This window comes from Heliangelus exortis, chromosome 1 (genome assembly GCF_036169615.1).
Source record: "Heliangelus exortis chromosome 1, bHelExo1.hap1, whole genome shotgun sequence".
NCBI classification, from domain to species: domain Eukaryota; kingdom Metazoa; phylum Chordata; class Aves; order Apodiformes; family Trochilidae; genus Heliangelus; species Heliangelus exortis.
Window position 1 is genome coordinate 147614088 of NC_092422.1, and position 18933 is coordinate 147633020.

General features: G+C 44.2%; 1 protein-coding gene and 1 non-coding gene across 5 annotated transcripts; one reads left to right on the forward strand and one right to left on the reverse strand.

Moving 5' to 3' along the window:
• Positions 1-825: 825 nt before the first annotated feature.
• Positions 826-14346, reverse strand: POLDIP3 (DNA polymerase delta interacting protein 3). 4 transcript variants are annotated; one of them, XM_071732588.1, is made up of 9 exons: positions 14188-14346; positions 10520-10907; positions 8210-8284; positions 6298-6393; positions 4279-4461; positions 3375-3452; positions 2630-2759; positions 1727-1793; positions 826-1367 (listed from the first exon to the last, which is right to left on the reverse strand). In XM_071732588.1, the coding sequence occupies exons 1-9, from the start codon at positions 14244-14246 to the stop codon at positions 1193-1195; spliced, it is 1251 nt and encodes a 416-aa protein (XP_071588689.1). In that variant the 5' UTR covers positions 14247-14346; the 3' UTR covers positions 826-1192. The 4 variants fall into 4 exon arrangements, with proteins under 4 accessions (XP_071588689.1, XP_071588684.1, XP_071588695.1 ...); XM_071732583.1 differs by having other exon boundaries at positions 8210-8287; XM_071732594.1 differs by lacking the exon at positions 6298-6393.
• A 276-nt stretch (positions 14347-14622) lies between these two features.
• Positions 14623-14770, forward strand: LOC139791860 (U12 minor spliceosomal RNA). The gene has a single exon (XR_011724070.1). It is a non-coding gene; the product is annotated as a U12 minor spliceosomal RNA (small nuclear RNA).
• Positions 14771-18933: the final 4163 nt, after the last annotated feature.

Consider the following 18933-nt stretch of genomic DNA (forward strand, 5'->3'; position numbering starts at 1 on the left):
GTGGCCTGTGGCTTCCTCACAGATGCTCACTGGCCCAAGGTTCATTCTTGCTGGTCCGCGTAGGATCTTACGCCCCCCTCGTATTCCTTACAGAGTGCTAACTCCTCTCCTTTCCCAAACCTCTCCTCCAAGCCATGAAGTGCAGTGACCATTCCCCAAACACATGCATGCAAGTAGCACAGCAGACAAACATTGCCCGAGTGACATCTCGCAAGGAAGGGAGTTCTCAGGTGCAAGAGAAATGCTTCCCAGGCATTAGAATCTGTAGAAGACCCCAGTTCCTTCCTTCCTTATAGGAGACTAGAAGGTACAGAAAAAAAATTCATGTCCCTGCATGAGCAGGAGGCTGCAGTAGCCTAATGGGAGTGAAACACTTGGATTCCTCTAGCTCTGAACACAACACTGGTTCTTATTTTTTGGTCCAGAAAGATGAGAGCAACTGATCCTGACTTTAGAGGGCTAATATATACATCATACAAATGCCAGACTCTTTTCTTCCCCACATCTCTCTGCATTACCAGAGTTTTAGCCTCCCTCCAGTAGCACAACGGGGGGCACACTTGTGCATATGTTCTTTCTGCCTGCTGCCTCCTTTGGCTGGTATACACAATGGGAAGCTCAGTTTTTCACACTTCTTCTCAATGACACAGCTGCTGAGCAGAAAAATGTCCAACAGCCAGAATGAAATAGTATGCTATCAAATGCATACAAGTCAAAGATGCAAGATGGTGCTTCTTTTATGGAGCCACACCTGACTTTGTACCCCGTGCAGCAATTTCAGAAACAATGTGGTGTTCTTGCCTGTTGATAACCAAGGTGATGCAGTTTTTAGTTAAAAGTCAGTCAGAAGAAAAGAGAAGGAGATTCCCACTCCTTCTCTCAAAGTCTATGTGCACTTTAATGGCCACTAGGGGCTTTGGAGTAAAGGAGGGAGTTACATGGTATATGCCTCGTAATACATTACTGGCAGAAGGAGGAAGTTACTCTTTTGGAAAAAAAATTGTGGAAGAAAACTCCAACTATGAAAACAGAAAAGTACACACACAAGAGGAAACACTACTGTACAGTAAGGTAGGGATCATAGAAAACAAAAAAAAAATGTCAAGGCAGGCAAATGCAAATAACATCTGCACTCCTGCATTTTTCTCATTCCTCAACTTAAAATTTCCAGTCCGCTGCTAGTGCCCCCTTCTCAGAGTTTAATTTTGAATTCTGTGGGCTGCACAGAGGCAGAGACCCCCGAGGATTTGAAGAGTGCCTTCAAGATAGTGTCAGGGTCCACCTCGGCTGGGGGATTTGAGGAGGTGCTTGCACTTGACCGGCGTGGTTCTCCTTCCTTCTTCACTGAGGGGGTATCACTCAATCGGCTGGAGGAATAAAAAAAATAGCAGATTTTAACCTCTCATTATGAAATAAATTTTAATACTATGTCTGCATACCCCATTTTTTGTGTTGTCCTCTCCTCAGTATTAGAAATAATGGTTTTAAGTATGGTTTCCTCACAAAAAAAAACTTCTTTGACTCAGACTTGCTTTGAACCTCAGGGCTGGGAAAACTATGGAGTCAAGATATATTGCACTCAGCTCAACACAGAGCACCACAGAAGGGAAGAAAAAGAGAATATTCACGGAATAACAATTTGCCAGTTTCCTCTCCTCAGGTTGTCCTCAAAACAAACTCTGCAAACTTGTTTGGTTCTTCTCCCCCCCCCACAAAGAACACTTACAGCAATATAGGCTGGTCTGAGGTGATGACATTCCCATTCATATGAAGATTGCATTTCATTGGTTGACCTAAACAAAAACACAATAAAAAATTCCTTATATCACATTTGCTGTTAGGAAAAACCCCAGAAATATTACACATCAGTTTAAGTAATAGTTTCATGCCTGGGAATACATGAGAATGAACATCTTTTGTTGCAGGATCACTGCAGAGGAGTGCCACTTAAACACGTGGTACAATATGAAGACTCACACTAATTAAAAACTACAGATAGGCACAAAAGTCTTAGCAGACACACAAAAGAATCACACATTCTCAGGTGTCTGACATTTGTAGCGTCAACTCATCTGGAGTAAGAAAAAGCATCTATTTCCAGCTAAAAACTAAGAGCTAATTTCAGCCTGTAACAACACTGCTGATGAATCCAGATTAACAATTACATTGTTCATAGTTTATGGAGAAGCTGACCCTGTTTTACACATCCGATTAAAATTGCCTTTCATTACGGCTTGGGAATTTTGCAAGTATTAGTTTTACTTCTACCTTGCCAACAGTTATTCTGCAAGCATGTAAAGCCTGCTTAAGGACTATCAAGGTCTCACAACTGGATTAGAAACAAAGGAATATAATCTAGAAGGCAGACCACCAGAATCACCAAGACCTTAACTCTAGCTTTGAGAATTCTTTATCTAAGATATTTTTTAATTTCACTTAAATAAACTATGCATATATTCAGCTAGTTACATAGAAGCATATTACACTGTCTAGCCCTTCAACAAAGTTTCTGGCATTTCCTCTCTCCTGGCAACATCTGAGCACCTGAGACACCGTTAAACTCTCTGATGAGGTAAAAAAGTCTTTGTTGATTTATCTATCTTAAATGCTACTCTGGCCTCAAACTTACCATCTAAGCACCTGTTGTTGTATTTCTTATATGCTGTGATAGCATCTTCTTTCTTCACAAATACTACCTCAGCCACTCCAGGGTGCACCAGCCGGGCTCGCTTCAGAGCGCCACACACACAGAATAACTCCTGAAGGCAAAGAGTTTGTCATGACCATGATTACAAAGGTACAACTTCAACCAAAGACACAGAGTAGAAAGGCTGAGTTTTCTCATTGCATCACCCCTCCTGCTTAGTAAACACGTGACAGAATCTTGCCACTTGCCTATTGTGTATGAGTACTCTGCATTAGTAATACAGGTTGCCCAAAACTCCACACTGCTAGCCAACACAAGCAAAGAAGTTGAAGGCCAGTACTCTGTACTGGTTGTCACACATGAAGACCAGGCTCATTCTCAGCCTGCTGAGCATGGGAAGTGCCTGGATAATTTGGATGGGGCATAAATTCAAGGACAATATCAAGCATTACTTGGCATGGATGGTTAAGTGATGTCAGCTACCTCAGTTCACTTGAGAAATGGGATTTTGTCTCATCTTCTTAAGCACACACTTTTTAAAATAAGCGAAGAAAAATCAGAACAACCACCAAAAATAAACCAGAAACTCCAAGGTTTTGCGAGGAAACAAAACCCACATCATACTCCACTTCATAGCATTCACCACAGATCAAGTGATTTATCAAAAGAGGTAGGATAAGGGAAGGAAGCTTCATACAACCACAGTTTGGCAGTAAGTGACACTCACAACAATGTCTTCCTCTGTGACTCGAGGATGAAGATTGTTTACGGTCATCTTTGTGCCTTCCAAAGGACTGAATGCCAGCTGCAAACACAAACAAATACATCACATTAAAAAAGGTCACAAATGCAGAAGGCAAGACAGCACAGCATAGAAAGAATTTAAGAAAAGGTCACTGTAGGGACAGCTGGGAAAGGCTGTACACACATACAAAGAAGAGAGCTACACCTAATAATGGGACACTTACATTACCCCAGCTCATTTGATAGTCAAAAGGAGCTCCTTTTCCATGCTAATTTCTGTCTGAAGTAACTTTTCTCCTTCATTCCCAAATATAACACTAAATTAATCCAAATACAAACAGAGTACTCCAGTCATGCCCACACTTTTAAACACCTATCTCTGCTGCACTCGGAACCAGCCAGCAAACCCCAAAATATGAATCCAGCCCTTCAAGGGCATGCTGAACTCAACATGTGTTGAGTTCACACATCTGGTGGGCTGCCTGTACCCAATACCAGGCAGCTTGGCAAAGCAATTCCAGGCAGGTTGTCTACAAATTGTCCTAGAGGTCCAGGACAGACATGTCCTGTATAGACATAGTAACCACCATGGATGGTCCAAACAACTCCCACCCCCCTGTAGGAATGTTCCCATGCTAGACAGAAAGATTGAGATAAGCTACATGAGAATTCTCAGTCTTTCAATAAACACTGAAGAAAAAGGACATTTAAGACAGGCTTCAAAATCTTGGCACATGGGTTACAGTTATCAGAGTAAGCTTGATGGAGTCCCAAAAATAACAGTGGAAGGCAGGTAGAAATGAGCTGCTCACATAACTGATAAACATCAAGTTTCAGACATCTCAGAGACTTCCAATAAAAAGCATCTCCCACTTCCCTAAGCTCACCTCAACAGGTGCTGGTTCTTTTGGAGGCTCCTCCTTTGTCACTAAGGTCCGGGACATGTTTGTCAAGGCTTTTGTCCGCATGGGAGAGGGAGGTGCAGGTGGAGCTGTGTATGTATCATTCTGGACCACTTTAGTCAGGGGAACAGTCTTGGACAGAGAGAATTTATTGCCACTCAGCCCAGCCTACAAGGAGAAAGAATAAAGTACCTCTGAGAGCTGCAGGCTAAAGAAGTAATCTCTTTTCTTCAAGCACCAACTGCAGGAGAGCATTTCTAGCATGCACCATGAACTGCTTGTCCTTCCTGGTGTCAAAACCATTACAGTCCTGGAGAATTTTGGCTTTGAGGCAAAAATCAACTAAAGTTTCTCAGTATGTTTATCCCCAAAGAGCACTTTCCTCACTGACAGCACTTTTTTAGTTGCAGTCTTCTTAGATGAACTTTGTAAGTGTGATTTGAATTCGAGAAGCTCCTTGTATCCAAGGACTTTCAAGTACTTTACAAAGGATATGCAAAGATTGCTCACTAAGGCTGGGCTGATTTAGTACAAACAGCAATACTTTATCAGAAACATCAAGCTATGGCACACAGAGAGATAGAGTGTAACCACTCTACAGTGAACTCCATTTAAATGGAGTGAACTCCATCTAAAAGCCAGACTAAACACTGGCGATAACACATTTACTCCTTAAAAAGCCAAAAAACATAAAAGCAACCCCATAAGGCTGCTTTTAAGGATCACAAATGACCCAGGTGTTCTATTCCAAATTCTAAATGAGAAAAACAACACAGGATAATCATTGCAGTAGACAGACTGTGCAATGGTAAAACCCTATACATTTACTTTCTCAGAACCACAGAATTAACTCACAGCAAACCTATGTCAAAACCCCATGCCTGAAAAAGGTCTAACTTCAAAGGAAATCAACTTGACTCAGAGCCTTGTCCAATTAAACTCTGGATATCTGAGGGTAGTGATTTCACAGCCTTCCTGGGTCCCAATGACACAGGCTGACCAATACCTTGAGAAATGCACAATTCCACACATCTCCTCCCCATCCAACCAGAATGTTGCTGCAATGTGTTTGTCTCATCTTCTCTTTCTTCCCTTCTGAAAAGATCCTGGATTTGCCTCTTCCATGATCATGTATTAAGACAGTGAAAGGGAGTGGAGAGATCTCACTATATGCTTCTCTCTCACCCTCTCCCTGCCCATCACACAGCGCAGCCCCCGACTCCTCTGCTGTACTAGCTCCAGACTTTCAGTGTCTTTTCTGGGGGGGTTCACAGAGCTCCAAAATGGGCACAGGACTCCAGATGCATTCTCAAAATGCCAAGCAGACAGGAACAATTATCTCCCTTGATTTGCTGGTTGTGATCTTACTGACATAAAATCTACAGTTGGCCTTCACTGCTGCGAGGATGTACTCCTAACATATTCTTAATGTATCACCCAGCAGGGCCACAGGCTCTCTCCTACAAAGCCACTTTCTAGCCAATCAATTCTCAGCTTAAATTGCAGAGGGTCATCCCATCCCAAGAGCAGGACCTCACATTTCTCTGTGTTGAAATTCCATCTTCTCCAGAGCATCCATACTCCCCAGTAAGCTGCAAACTAAGACTCTGCATGGCAAGAGATTTCCTGCTTTGATGTCCAGTCTCTAGAAGCAGCAGAAAGCTTCCCTTCCTTGCCTGCTCAAACAGCAATGAGATAGCTTCAAAGCACTTCCCCAACAAGACAGAAGTCACGAGCAAACATGCAATAACCTGTCAGCAAGGGAGAAAGCACACATTCTGGTTGCAAAAAGCCTAAAAACAAACCAGTAGGCTAAAAGGGACTCTGTCCCCAAAATAACACTAGATGCCTTGGCACAAATGGAAGGCTGGGGTGAAGAGCCAACGTTTCAGGAGAAAGCATTGTTTACATACTTTAAAACAACATAAGCCCTGTAAAGCTGCAGCCTGTGTGTCCACCCAGCGTGAGCGTGGCGTGGTGGGGACTGTTCAGATAATCCCTTACCGTGTTGTGCAGGAAACTGTTTGTGGTGGTGATTTTCATCTGTTTGCTACTAAGAGGAGAGACACTTTCATCATCATCTTCCATGTCATACAGACCCTGAAGACAAGCAAAGTAATAGTTTACAAGCAGGTAGATTTAATCTAGACATAATTTCCAAAATAAATAGCTTTCCCTTGCCTTTAGGCTTCTTCAGGTAATGAACATGACTACATTGGACTTTACTCCTGTCCTTGCAGCCTGGGGACCTAGAGCTGAAGGTAAGTGAACCCATTTCAAAATGTCAGTGTGAAAACTAACAAGCTTCTTTCCTAGAAATATGGCAGAAAAACTATTTCCCCAAGTGTACTCCTACACATCCTCAGGACTGATGAAAACACTAATGGAATAAAAACTTGGTGTCTTACTTTTTAGCATCCTGCCACCTCTAAAGTAGAAGCCCATGCATACAATTTTTTAATGTTAATTTTTTTTTTTTTTTTAATTATGCAGACAGATGCCAAATATATCTGAACCAAACACTCCCTTTGGATAGCATGCTTTCCACAGCACACCACGTATCTGTCTGGCACCAGAAAACATTGTGCTAGGAGGTTCACTGAATCACTAATCAATTTCCTAGTTCAACTTCATGCCCATAATTCTGCCCTAAAGTACTGAGGCTAACCCCTACACAAATATTTCAAGGACCCTAAATAATATTAAGAAAAAGGCTATTCACATATGTCACTGCCCAGAAAATAAGAAGTTACAATTCAAAACAGCTTTCCATGATTTCAGTAGAAAGGTGAAGAAAAATGGAAGATATTATCAAAGAGAGCTTGCAGAATAAGTGGATTGTGACAGTCAGCAAGGCTCTGGTTTACAAACAGGAAAATTGTTCAAGTCACAAAAATGCTATGAAGGAAAAACACAAAAAGGGTGGTAGAACAATGGAGAATTGTGCAGAAAACTGGGGAAAATGCTAGCCATCAGGAAAAATGACTTGCATTTGAGACAAACTAAAACAAACTCAACACTTATGGTGATGAGGTGTCAGCATAATGAAGAAGCTTCCTGAAGTGACAGCATCTGGGACAGGAGAGTGTAGCAAGTCAACAGAGGTAACATACAAAAATAGCTACAGTTAGCATAACTAAGGCAATCTCTCCCCCTCCCCCAAACTGAAACAGGACAAGATACTGTGAGAGTTTTCCAATATTTCATCCAGTAATGTATGTGTACACACCCCAAAAAAGTAAGAAAAACATGAAATTCTGAAAGCACCCAAGGTGGTAAAGTGGCTGAATGCCTGGAGGCTGTGACATGGGCATTTAAAATTGATCCCAGAACAGACAGGACAATATCTAGAGTCTTTCTCAGACAAAGTCTGATTGATAAGAGGTAGGACAACTCTGATAGTGTATCAAAATACCAGTTAACATCATTTGCTATCAAGTTTCCAGCAGGGACCCACAGCTGGGATTTCACAGGAAGGTTATGTCCTCTCCCAAATCACTGTAGAATATTTAACCATGAACAAGCATATCCATTCTCTGAGGAGGCTGGCAGGATGATGAATCAAACCAACCAACATCTGACATCATGTGGTGTCACTGAGAAATATATAGAAAGACATCAGAGCTGAAGGTCACACTCTCTAGGAAGAAAAGGTATTAGTGCATACAGATAAAAATTTTGAATACCTACTTTGTGTTCATGTAACACAAAAGGAACCAAGATCAATCAGACTAAATGAAAACTTCAGTTACCATGGAAGTATCTTAACCCCGCAAGAAAAGGGAGCTAAGATGTCAGCAAACTTCCAAAAACACTTCTTTCCTTCTTAAAGCTTTCTTTGCACCTGTCGAGTTTTATGGACACCTTTCTTCTCATCCCAAAGTTAACAAATAAAAAGCACAGTGCAGGCACACACCTGTTTGTGTGTATGGTTGTTCACCACATTGATCCTCATTCCTGCTGTATGAGAGTGGCCAGGAACTGGAGCTTTCTGCTATAGAGAGAAAGAACCAAAGCATTAAACACTACAGTCCCAAGAGATCCACATTTCAGAAGATCAGCTGATACCCTGAGACCATTTAAGATAAAACTCACTCTGCTACTCCTGAAAGCTATTATCACAACATACTGTTAGGTATCACCTATGTTTCCTGTAATATGTTTAATATGAGGTACCTTTATTTAACTGAAGAAATTAAAACCTAGGGTCTCACAGAGAAACTGATTGAAATTACTTGAATTTCAGTCAAAGATTAGTAAGAAGGGGACTTAACTCCAGCCCTGCCAGCACAAAAAGACCTCCATTTCTGCCCGTACAAAATCATGAATGGAGTAAACCAGTAAGTAAGCAGCAATTCTTCCATGCTACAGAGAACCAAAGACACCTGTTTCAGGTGAAACAGGGAAATCACAACAGAAGCAGTCAGGGAATGTAGCTATTGTTAATCAACAACTGCTTGTTAAGCAACAACAAGCTGCAACTCTAAAAAATGACCTGTTTTTTTAAAAAGCTGGAAGCTGTCCATTTACAAAATAGAATGGGTCTTCTTACAAAAATAATTAATACAGGCACTAAAATCTTCAGACTTGTATTTTCTCTAACTTATACCACATCACCCTCATGTTTCAATTTGCTCATGAATTCAGAAAACAAGGGCATGTGTCCTACAGAAACACCAGAGTTACAGAAATTCTTTGGGTTTCAAAGACTTTTTTCCTTCATTTACAAGAAAACATCACCACAGCACAGGACATGAAAGCTGTGTGCTGCATCTCAGATCAAGATGCTTTAGTTTGACTCTGCTCCCACCTTTGGGTATAGGCAGTTCAGAATTTTGGTACAAATCTTTTACAAAATAATTAAATAATCACTTACACACATTGTTTTGTCTACATTCTGTTACATGTCTACAATACTGTTACATTCTGCAGTATTTAATTTCTTGCAGTATGATGTATAACAGAAAGTGCTGTAGATGAAACTACACAAAAAGCTCTAGTCAGAGCAAATTGCTGCTGTACCAAGTCTCTGGAAACTATTTCAACTCCTAGAAATTTGGTAGAAAATGTTCAAGTCCTAATGGCTGATGGTGGTGATCTGGCTTAGAAGAACAGCATAAGTCTTAACCACCCTACTAATTAAAGGCTACTGAACAGACTGCTCTATTGCTCTGCAATTACCCCTTGTTACTGCCACAAGAGTCCTTTCTCTTTCTTAGGTCAGCCTGGCAGTGAACCTGAGGAATAATGGGGAATTTCCAAGGCTAATTTACACAAGAAATAAGCTTGCTGCTCCTAAGCAAAACCCACAGCTGAAGAGAAAGCAGACTTGCCCAGGTTTCAAACTGATGAGAGATTTGCTGGACAGGTGTAAGCACACAGAATCTTTGGGAGGGAGGAAAACCAAATGCTTTCAGTTACATGCTTGTAGAGACAAGGGAAAAAAAAAACAAAACACACTTCTCAAACAATCCTGACAGTCTGGAAACTTCTCTGCTGACTCTACCCACTGTACCTAACACAGAGATAGTTCAATAATAGTTGTTACTCTGAGAAGTTTGATAGGAATCAAGTTACTGCATACACAGCAAAGAGAAATTAGAAAACTGCCAAAGGACATCAGGGTGTTAGGGTGACTGACTGATTAAACTGCAATTGGAACAAATCTTGAGCCTCAGCAGGAATGCATGGTATGATCAGGCAACTTGCTGGAAGTCAGGACTTGCCTGAAAACAAGACAAGTAGACATAGAGAAATAGTAGAAGAGCTCACTGAATTTTCTGTCTTCTTTGATACAAACGTAGCTTTATATACTGAACTATTATCCCATCACTAGGATAAACCAGTTACCTAGACAGGACAATCCACCACATCAGACTTGCAAAGGTGGTGTAAGAATGCCAACACACAAATATATTTTCATTGTATTTGGGTGGGAGACTACTTAACCATTCAAGACAACTACTTCAATGTTGACAGGAGCGAGCACTGCCTTTATTGAGCCCACAATTCAAACGAAAATTTAAATGCAAGCTGGAACTCCACAAGAACCCCAGGTGGACAGAAGAACACCCAGAAGGCTCTGAATCCTGTCCTACAGGTTGGACTGAACTGTGCCACCACTGCTTCCATCATGAAAGTGTGAATATATTCATGTAACTATTATAATTTCCACTGGACTGCTGCAGAATAACCGAGAGGCTCAGAGGTGTCTTGCTTGACCTACTTGGATAGTTTTGGTGATTTTCACAGCTGGATTTACTGTCCCCAGAGCTGGGCTGATAGCAGCTGGAGCGCTCCTTTTTAAGCTGATCTTCTCTCTGGCATCCACCACTTTGGTCACTTTTTCAGCAGCAACACTCTGCTGTTTACGGGAATTCAACATCTCTCGAGCATCCTGCACCTTCCCTTTGATTTTGAACCGTGCATCCTTTTGAACCAGTTTTTCACGGGCATCTTTAACCCCCAGTTTGTGTCGGGCATCGCTGAGTCCTATCTTCTGCCGGGCATCAAACGTCCGCTGGAAGCTGACAGCTGGTGATGGTCTGTTTAGAAGATTTTGCTGGATCCCAATGCGAGATCTTACACCTCCAAACACTGGCCTGGTGTTGAGCCTAGGGGAAAAACAAACAAACAAACAAAAAAACAACAAACCCGAGAAAATAAAGAGAGTTTCAGACATTGTAAGATGTGATACAGTATCAATAAAAGTATTTGTGTTGCTGCAAACAAAAGCTTGTTTATTACTGCACAGAAATCCACTCAGGTTAGATGTACAAATACTGTTGTAGAGCTCCTAAGCTGCTTTATTCTGGATTTTACTTTCTACATAAACAGCTAAGGAACTGATTTCCAAAATCCCCCCTTACACTTGCATTCACAAACTTAAGTGAAGGGTCTGACTTCAGCTGTACCAAGTACACACTACATTTAAACAAAACTCATCAACAACTGAGGTACTTTCAGGAAACCACTCTGAAGACCTGGAAGAACAGAAACAGACTTTCTAGCTTTAGGACTGAGCAGGTCTGTTACAGCACCTTTAATAATACAGCAGTGTGTCCTGGTAAAAAGGAAACATTAAACTACACGAGAATTTTGGGCAGCAAGTTCAGAATTGTGGGAGTGTAGAGGCTTGGGGTTTAGGGTACACAGGCACCAGTACCAGTCTCAGCTCAAAGCCACCAATTTCAAAGCTGATTAGCTGCCAGCAAGAATACTTTGCAGTCAAATTACTTTTTAACATCACTGCCTCTTCTGTAATCTACAACAGAAGTGCTGCACTCCCTCGTCCTATTTTTTAAGCACATCCTGATCACAATGCCAAGCACAGAAAGATGACAGCCCACAGAAATCACAGCACTTATATGCAAGTATTACTAAGAAGCAGCCCATTATGTATGGAAAGCTGAAACTAGCTTCTTGTTACATGTCTGAATCACTTTTTCAACATCCTCCCCCAAAGGGAACAGGTTGTCTAACTTTTTAATACAGTTCCTCCTTCAAGTATTTGAGGTTCTTTTTTTATTATTTTTTTTTTCATTGCATTTCTTTTTAAAGATGACAAAGTGGTAAGGAACTGAAAAAAAATATATCCTTGCTGTTGGCTTTTCAAAATTAAAAATAAGCTACACAGAGCTAATAGCATTCATCTGCTTCCCAAAATGTATTAATCAGTATTTCAAAGTCTAGAGGTAGGTACCTAGAATGTTGCAATACTGAAAAGGCTAATGACAGAAACTCAAATGACAATGCAATCTGGATTCCTCATACAGCTTTGTATCTCCTGATCTAACCCTACAACCTTAACATTATTTACAGTCAGGTATTTTCAGTGGAGAGATGTGTAAGAAAAGACAGGAAAGACTCAAGCAGCACTTCTGCTTGTTTCATTCTGGTGTGCAGACAACGGGAGACCGAAAAATGGGGTCCCCTTTTGTTACCTACCTAAGCACCCCACTGCTGCTCTCTCATACAACCAAAGCACACTGGCCAGAAGAAATAGGAGTATTATTATGGCCATGTAGTAAAATGTATCCAGAATAATCCAGAAGACTAACACTACCCATAAAGCAACAGCCACAGAACAAGACTTCCTTTGCTATTTTAGAAAATGTTAATTTACCTATATTGAAAGCATTCAGTTAGGGTGCAAAAAGGCTTGATGAGTAGTTCCTTTTAATGAACATAAAAGAGGTCACAGCAAAACCAGAAAGCTATGTATCACCATTTATGCAAGAACTAGTTAAAACTTTTAATGAAATCAGTTAGGAAACCCTGTACCAAAGATTACACCATCTCTGAAAACTTTCATTTATCCTAACAAGCAACTCCTTTCACCTTTTAGGCATTTTGTGCCACGGCACCCTAAATAAAAGGGAATCTCAGACATCTAATTCACCTTCCAGAACTCCAAGTTCTGGCTTGAATATTTTGGGGATTAGTACATTTTATAGGTGAATATTTTTTCTGTTAGCTCATCTAGACTACTGAACAGCATGGACACAATGATTTAAGTTTACAACAGCCTTCACAAAACCAAGTTAGCTACCTCAGAAAACTTATAAAGTGAGCTAAACATGACAAAGAAGAGAAACCCAAGGCACAAAGAGATTACTGCTCAGCAAACAGAAGCAGGAAGAATTCCTGGAAGAAATGAGAGTTAAGGAGGGATTTGAAAAAGGAGATAGGAGGTGCTTGGCATATTAAGCAGCCTAAGACTGTTCCAAATATGCAGGGTAACGTGAATGAAAGCACAAAGCTGAGGCCTTGTCTAGACTAGGATATTAATATGTGTTTGAACGTTTTGCTACTATACACCAGTGGGTAACTTTCAAAATACTACTCCAGGCTTGTAAGTGCAGACATTCAGAGTTAAAACCCAAGACTGCTTCATGACCATTAAATTCAAAATAAAACCAAAAACCAAAACAAAACAAAGGATCACACGTAGCTAAGATGGGGCAGAATCCATGGACAAGATCTTCTGAAACATCAAGAGACTGTGGCAAAATGGAAGAGTAAAACCTAGCAAAAGAGTAACCAAATAAGAACTGCCTACTAGCTGCAGTAAATGGCCCAGGCTACAACAGGGACATCTGCAGCACAAAGAAAGAATCTAGTCTAGTGTCTAATACGTTACACACTCCATAAAAAAAAAAAAAAATTTAAAAATCTGTCAAGGTAGTGATAACCATACTACAGAGACTACAGTTTCCCAAGGCCAGGCAGCAATTTTGAGGAAGCCGTCGCAGCCAGACACCTGTCCTGTTACGGCTCCTTGGGGCACAACTACACCTTCCACGACCACCCCCAATGCGCTGTGCCTCCCATTCACGCAGCGCTTCAGGGAGCCGCGGGGGTCCGGGCAGTGCCTGAGGGTAGCGGATCTGCTCCTGCTGCAGATACAGGGCAGCCCAGACACCGGGGGGGTTCTGGGGGTAGAACACCGAAACACTGCTGACCCCGGCTCGGGGATCACCACCGGGTTAATCGGCGGGGGGATGCAAGGGGGAAAAAACCGGCAGGTGGGAGGCAACGGCGGAGCGATGGGCTGTGTCTCGGCAGATGAGCGAGAGAAGGGCCCGAGAAGGGGAAAGGCGGAGGGCAGGCCTGCCCTGCCGAGGGCAGAGCCCATGGGGCAGCACCAGGCACCGGGGGCTGATGAGTGGGGGGGGACAGACCCCCGCCCTAGCCCTGAGCGACGGCCGCCAACACCAATCGGCACCAAAGGCACGGCCCCGCGGGCCTACGCCTAAGCCAATGGGAAGGCGAGAGTGGGCCGCGCTGAGACAGGCTGTAGTCGGGGGCCTCCGAAGCGGAACGAGCAGGAGGCAGGACAGAGAAACCACCTAAGGGTGCCGAGCCCGGGACGCCGCCTTGCCGGCCGCTTACCTCCCTTTCACCGTCACACCGCGTTTCCGTATGAGCTCGTCCAGAGACAGGTCCGCCATCTTGCCGCGGGGCCCACCGATGAGACGCAGCGAACGAAACCCGGACGTGACATCACACCGCTTCCGCTCTTCGCTCCGCCTCCTCAAGCCAGCCGGAACCCGCCCCCGGGCCTCGCACGTGTGCTCGGGGAGTGGAGGACGTCCCACAACCCCCAGCGGCGCCATGGCCTTTCATTTGCATACGATGCGGGCACGTCTCGTTACGTTTCGGACAATGACAGCGTGATGCGGCAGCGGAGGAGACCGGAACTGTGGAGATTCTTAGGGAAATGGGAACTCAGCCTGTGGAATTGGGTAGCGGCGGGGGAGACTTCCTCGCCGTGACCTATAGAGATAACGCATAGGAGTCTTCGGAGGTGGCGGGGTGAAGCGCGTTATGCCTTAAACTTATGAGTAAGGAAAATAACGACCCGGGGTGACGCCCGGGTCCTCACTGGGAATGTGAGATGAATTTTTGCGCGGGTACAGGTCGCCCCTAGGTGCCCCGCCTACTTCGCGGGATGCCCGGGTGCGTGATCTGCCCGACCCCATGGAGTGTGACCGTCTGAAGAACAGCGTAGTAGTCGGGACGCAGAGCCGCTCAACCGTCGTCTCCAGGGTTGAGCCGTGCGCTCCACTGAGGGGGTGGAGCCCTGGCTCAGGGGTTGCTGCGGGTGGGCGGGACCTTGGGTCGCTGCTGGGGGGGAAAGCGTTCCGGATGAGGCCTCCTCCGCCTCCCACCGGTACCGTGCGGTTCATGTGTGGTTACGAGGTTCCATGAGGCTTAGAAATCCGTCCGTCAACAAACCCCTCCTCACGTTCCAGGTGTCTGCAGGATGTGATGCCTTTCTCTGAGCTGTTGCGGGAGGGATCTCGCTATTTAAAATCAAACTTAGAAAATAATATGAAATGGAAAAGCCGCGTGGTGCAGCCCCGGGCAGGGATGAGTTCTTCAGTGTTTTCCCAGCGTCACCTCCTGCCCCGGCTTCGGTGGCTGCTGCAGCATCTGCAGGACGGTGGCTCTGGTGTGTTTCTGACCACGGGCCTGGTGCTGCTGATCCTCCCTCAAAACGCCCTTTGCAGCACAGCATGCAGCCCTGCAGCTTGGGCTTTCCTCCTGTCCTTGGAAGACACCTCACCGAAACACAGCGTTTTGCTTCTGCCTCTCCTTGGGCATCTGCCAGGAGGATCATCCCTCTTCACACTCACCCTTGGCTTCCTGACATCTCCCGGCCATGATGCCCAAAGCTGTGGTGACCCTGAGGCACCGTAGTGTCTGCAGCCGTACCCACAGTGTTGCTCTGGAGCTGCTGTCCTGTGCCTGCTGGGGGACAGGGAAAGTTCTGGGAAGAAGCTCTTTTATTTCTGCAGAGTGGGAGCTGCCAGGGAAGAGTGGGGGCAAATAAGGAGACAGATGCAGCTGAGGCAACTGCTGACAGCCATGCTACCTACCCGGTATCCTCTTTCCAGCCTGCAGGAATACCCAGTGGAGGTTTCTTCCAGACATCTGTCCAGATGCTCACTGACCCCTGTGATATCTCTGCAGCCACCGTACCCTTTCACAAGGAGTGACACACATCCAGTATTTGCTGCATGAACGATTTCCTTCTGTTTGTTTTGCTCCCATCAGCCTAGTTCTTAAAACTGAAGGTAGAGTGTGCATGTGTAGCTCCTACCAACTCCCATCTTCTACCTGTGATCCCCTGATTCACCTTCAGGTGAAGAATCCAGGCATGCTCATCCGTTCCTCCAGCAAGGCTCCCTTCCCTCAGTCAGGACCTCTCTTCCCTCATGGAATTCCCAGTGGGAGGCTTGTTAGGAGACATTAGCCATTCAGTTGCACCAAGGAAAGCTTTAAACCTCAGGATCCTCCATTCCCTCTGTTTATGCCTGTTTTACTCTTCCCATGAGACATGGCAAGCTGCAGCTCAGCATTCATGGGCTTCTCCCAGCTGTGAATGAGAACTCAAATGTTTGTGCAGGGATGGGCTCAGGCCCCCCGTGCTTCCCTTCTCCTGGCTGGGAGAGAGAGGAAGGTGCAAGCAGCAGCAAGAAGACATCTGGGAGCACAGAGGTCCCCTCAAGGGACTCCTCATCTAGGAAACTTTCAGGCATGTCCTTGCCTTTTCAGAGGCATATTCTTGGAAGACGTCACCATCATCAGCCGAGACACAAGGCAATGAACAGATAGAAGGAGAAAACAGAGGAGACTGTTTCTCCAGGAACTTTGTAGAGGCTATAATTCCAGAGGCACAGGTGTTGTTCCATGTCTGAACTAAAACTATAGAGAGGGGTGTATGCAAAAGGCTTAGGTCTGAGAAGAACATGGGGAAAAGTCCCATCCTGCATGTGCCAACAGTGTTCCCCAACCTTAGGAGAGGTTTCTCAGAGCAGCTTTCATGGCAAGGGATGGTAACATTGAATGTGGTCTCCACTGGTCCCAGCAAGCTCAGGCACTTGTATCCTTGAGTTTCCTTGCCTAATAACAGGAGGCTGTCAGGAGATGAGTCCAGATCCAGGTTACACCTCCCAGAGCCAGGTCCTCGTTCTCGGTTTGTTCTCAGGTCTGTCTGTTTAACACAGATTGTTTTCTTCCATCTCTAGGCAGCATCCTACGTATGAAAAAGCTGCTATTTGCCTTCCCAAGTACCTTCTGGCAAATGAGCATGTGAGGTGTATCTCCATGCATTTAACCAGAGTCCCGTCATCACTTTTGAAAGCAAAAAGTTTTCTAGAGAGAAATTAGTGATTGAATCCAAATATTAATTATGTGTCATTGCAAGGTCTGGGAAAATCTAGCAGTGCTGACTAGCTGGGATGGTGGAAAATCCCAAGGTGATGATTCTCTGGGGTGCCTGGGGCCAGGTTTTCTTCCTCTGAGTGGAGGGTACAGTGGTGAGACTGGAGCTTCTGCTATTTCTATGAATTGTTTTCTCTGGGATAGTTAGGGGAGGATATCTGTTTTGCAGGACCTATAGGTTTCATCAGCATCACAGTGATTTTTTACACCAAAAAAAAAAAAAATATTCCTCACAAAAAATCTAAGACCTGAAGGGCACTGCTGAGTACTTCTAATAATCTAAATAGATTCCACTGGATAATCACAAGGGTGGCTTGTTCCCCCCTCCAGGAGCTAAGCTTTCTATGTTCTGGTCCCACTGTTTTCTTGCAATGGGGGGGAGATTTGCTCAGAGTCAAAGCATCTGCTTGCACTTTCTCTCTCTGTGTATCTGAACCTTTGAACCCTGGTCCTGTGCAGCTGTTAGAAAGTAAGAGACTGAGAGACAAGAGACAAATCCCCTGACTCACTGACCCATCAGCTTTCTCACCAAGTCTTCCTGCATGTGTGAAAGAAGGGAAAGTACATCACAGAGAGAGAAAAGGTCAAACCACAGCTAACAGCTAAGCAGATATCCGTGGATTATATTTGGCAGCACACTTATCCTCTGACAGAAGATACCCTACCCTTCAGGAATTTGGACTCTGGCTTATGGAGCAATAGGTGCCAGCTATGCACAAAGTCAAGACCTCAGATATGGTGTGTCTCCCAAATTGCTTAGCTGGTACAGTATGAGATCAGTTCACCAGAAGCACTGAGGGTCACTGAAGTTATGGGAAGTTGCTGCTGCAGAGCATGGGAGGTAAAGAGCAGGATCAGCAATCTTCAGAGTCAGAACAAAGGCAGACCTGACCTGTAGAGGAGAGGCAGGAAGGAGCAGCCAAACACAGGACACTTCCCATTTACCTGTCCCAGCTGGCCTTAAAGTTTATTCCCATGTAAAGTGAATAACCAGGTCTGTACTCAGTGGCCTGAAGAGAGAGCTCTCAGGAACAACCCATAAGTTGGGGGAAGCCACGGCCGGCTGCGTTGTTTGTGCTGTTCTGCAGTACCACGTCTTGGCAGTATGGTGTAACCTTTACCTCTCTCACTTCAGGGGAGGATGCTAGAAAACCTGTTTTTCTTAGGCAACTTGTATTGTTGGGTGACAAAAGCAAAGCACTGAGTCTGCTGATGATGTTTCAGTCAATGTCTCTACCAGGATATGAGTGATCTATTTAAATTCCACTGAGAACGGGTTCTGTCTCCCTCTCTGGAGAGAGCAGAAAGAGATCTCCCTCCAAAGTCTGAAGGCCTGAAACAGCAATTCTGTGCATCCTACATTGTGCCTCATCTCCAGATAAATTGTTGAATCACTGGTAGATTGATAGTGTAACACAGAGGAATGCTTGCTGGATACCAGGTGGAGGATTTAACAAAGAATTTTTCTCTGGAAGGGATGAGCAAATTTACACTTTTGTCATTTCCCATCCATGCATGAGCTGTAAGGTGTAGAGATACAAGTAGACTTGTCCCTCTTCTCCTGGATGAAGAATATACAAGCAAGAAATGACTCTCCAAGTCTCCACCGAGATTTGAACAAAGTCTTGGTCAGAACTGTCTCGGCTTGGTTTGGATAATAAAGGAACCCAAGTGAGGGGGAGGCTTTTATCAGTGTTGACTGATAAAAAAAGAATGGGGAGGAGGTGATGGGGGAATACAATATTCTCACGTCATGCAAATGTCTGCCTGTCCCCAAGAGATACAGGGTGGAAGAAGCTATGGGAGAAGAACATTTCAGCTGTAGCAGTAACATTTTTCCAACTCTCCTTATGATGGTTTAGAGCCAAAGGAGGAAGGGAAGATTATTTCTTCCTGTGGAACATGGAG

What these genes read in the sequence shown, in the direction of transcription:
- POLDIP3 (XM_071732583.1), bottom strand. Translation starts at nt 14,246, where the DNA reads ATGGCGGACCTGTCTCTGGACGAGCTCATACGGAAACGCGGTGTGACG. An exon ending in ACAACCATACACACAAACAG is followed by an intron (nt 6,394 to 8,209) that starts GTGTGTGCCTGC and finishes GCTTGTCTTCAG; the next exon opens with GGTCTGTATGACATGGAAGA. An exon ending in AAGAACCAGCACCTGTTGAG is followed by an intron (nt 3,453 to 4,278) that starts GTGAGCTTAGGG and finishes TTGTGTTTGCAG; the next exon opens with CTGGCATTCAGTCCTTTGGA.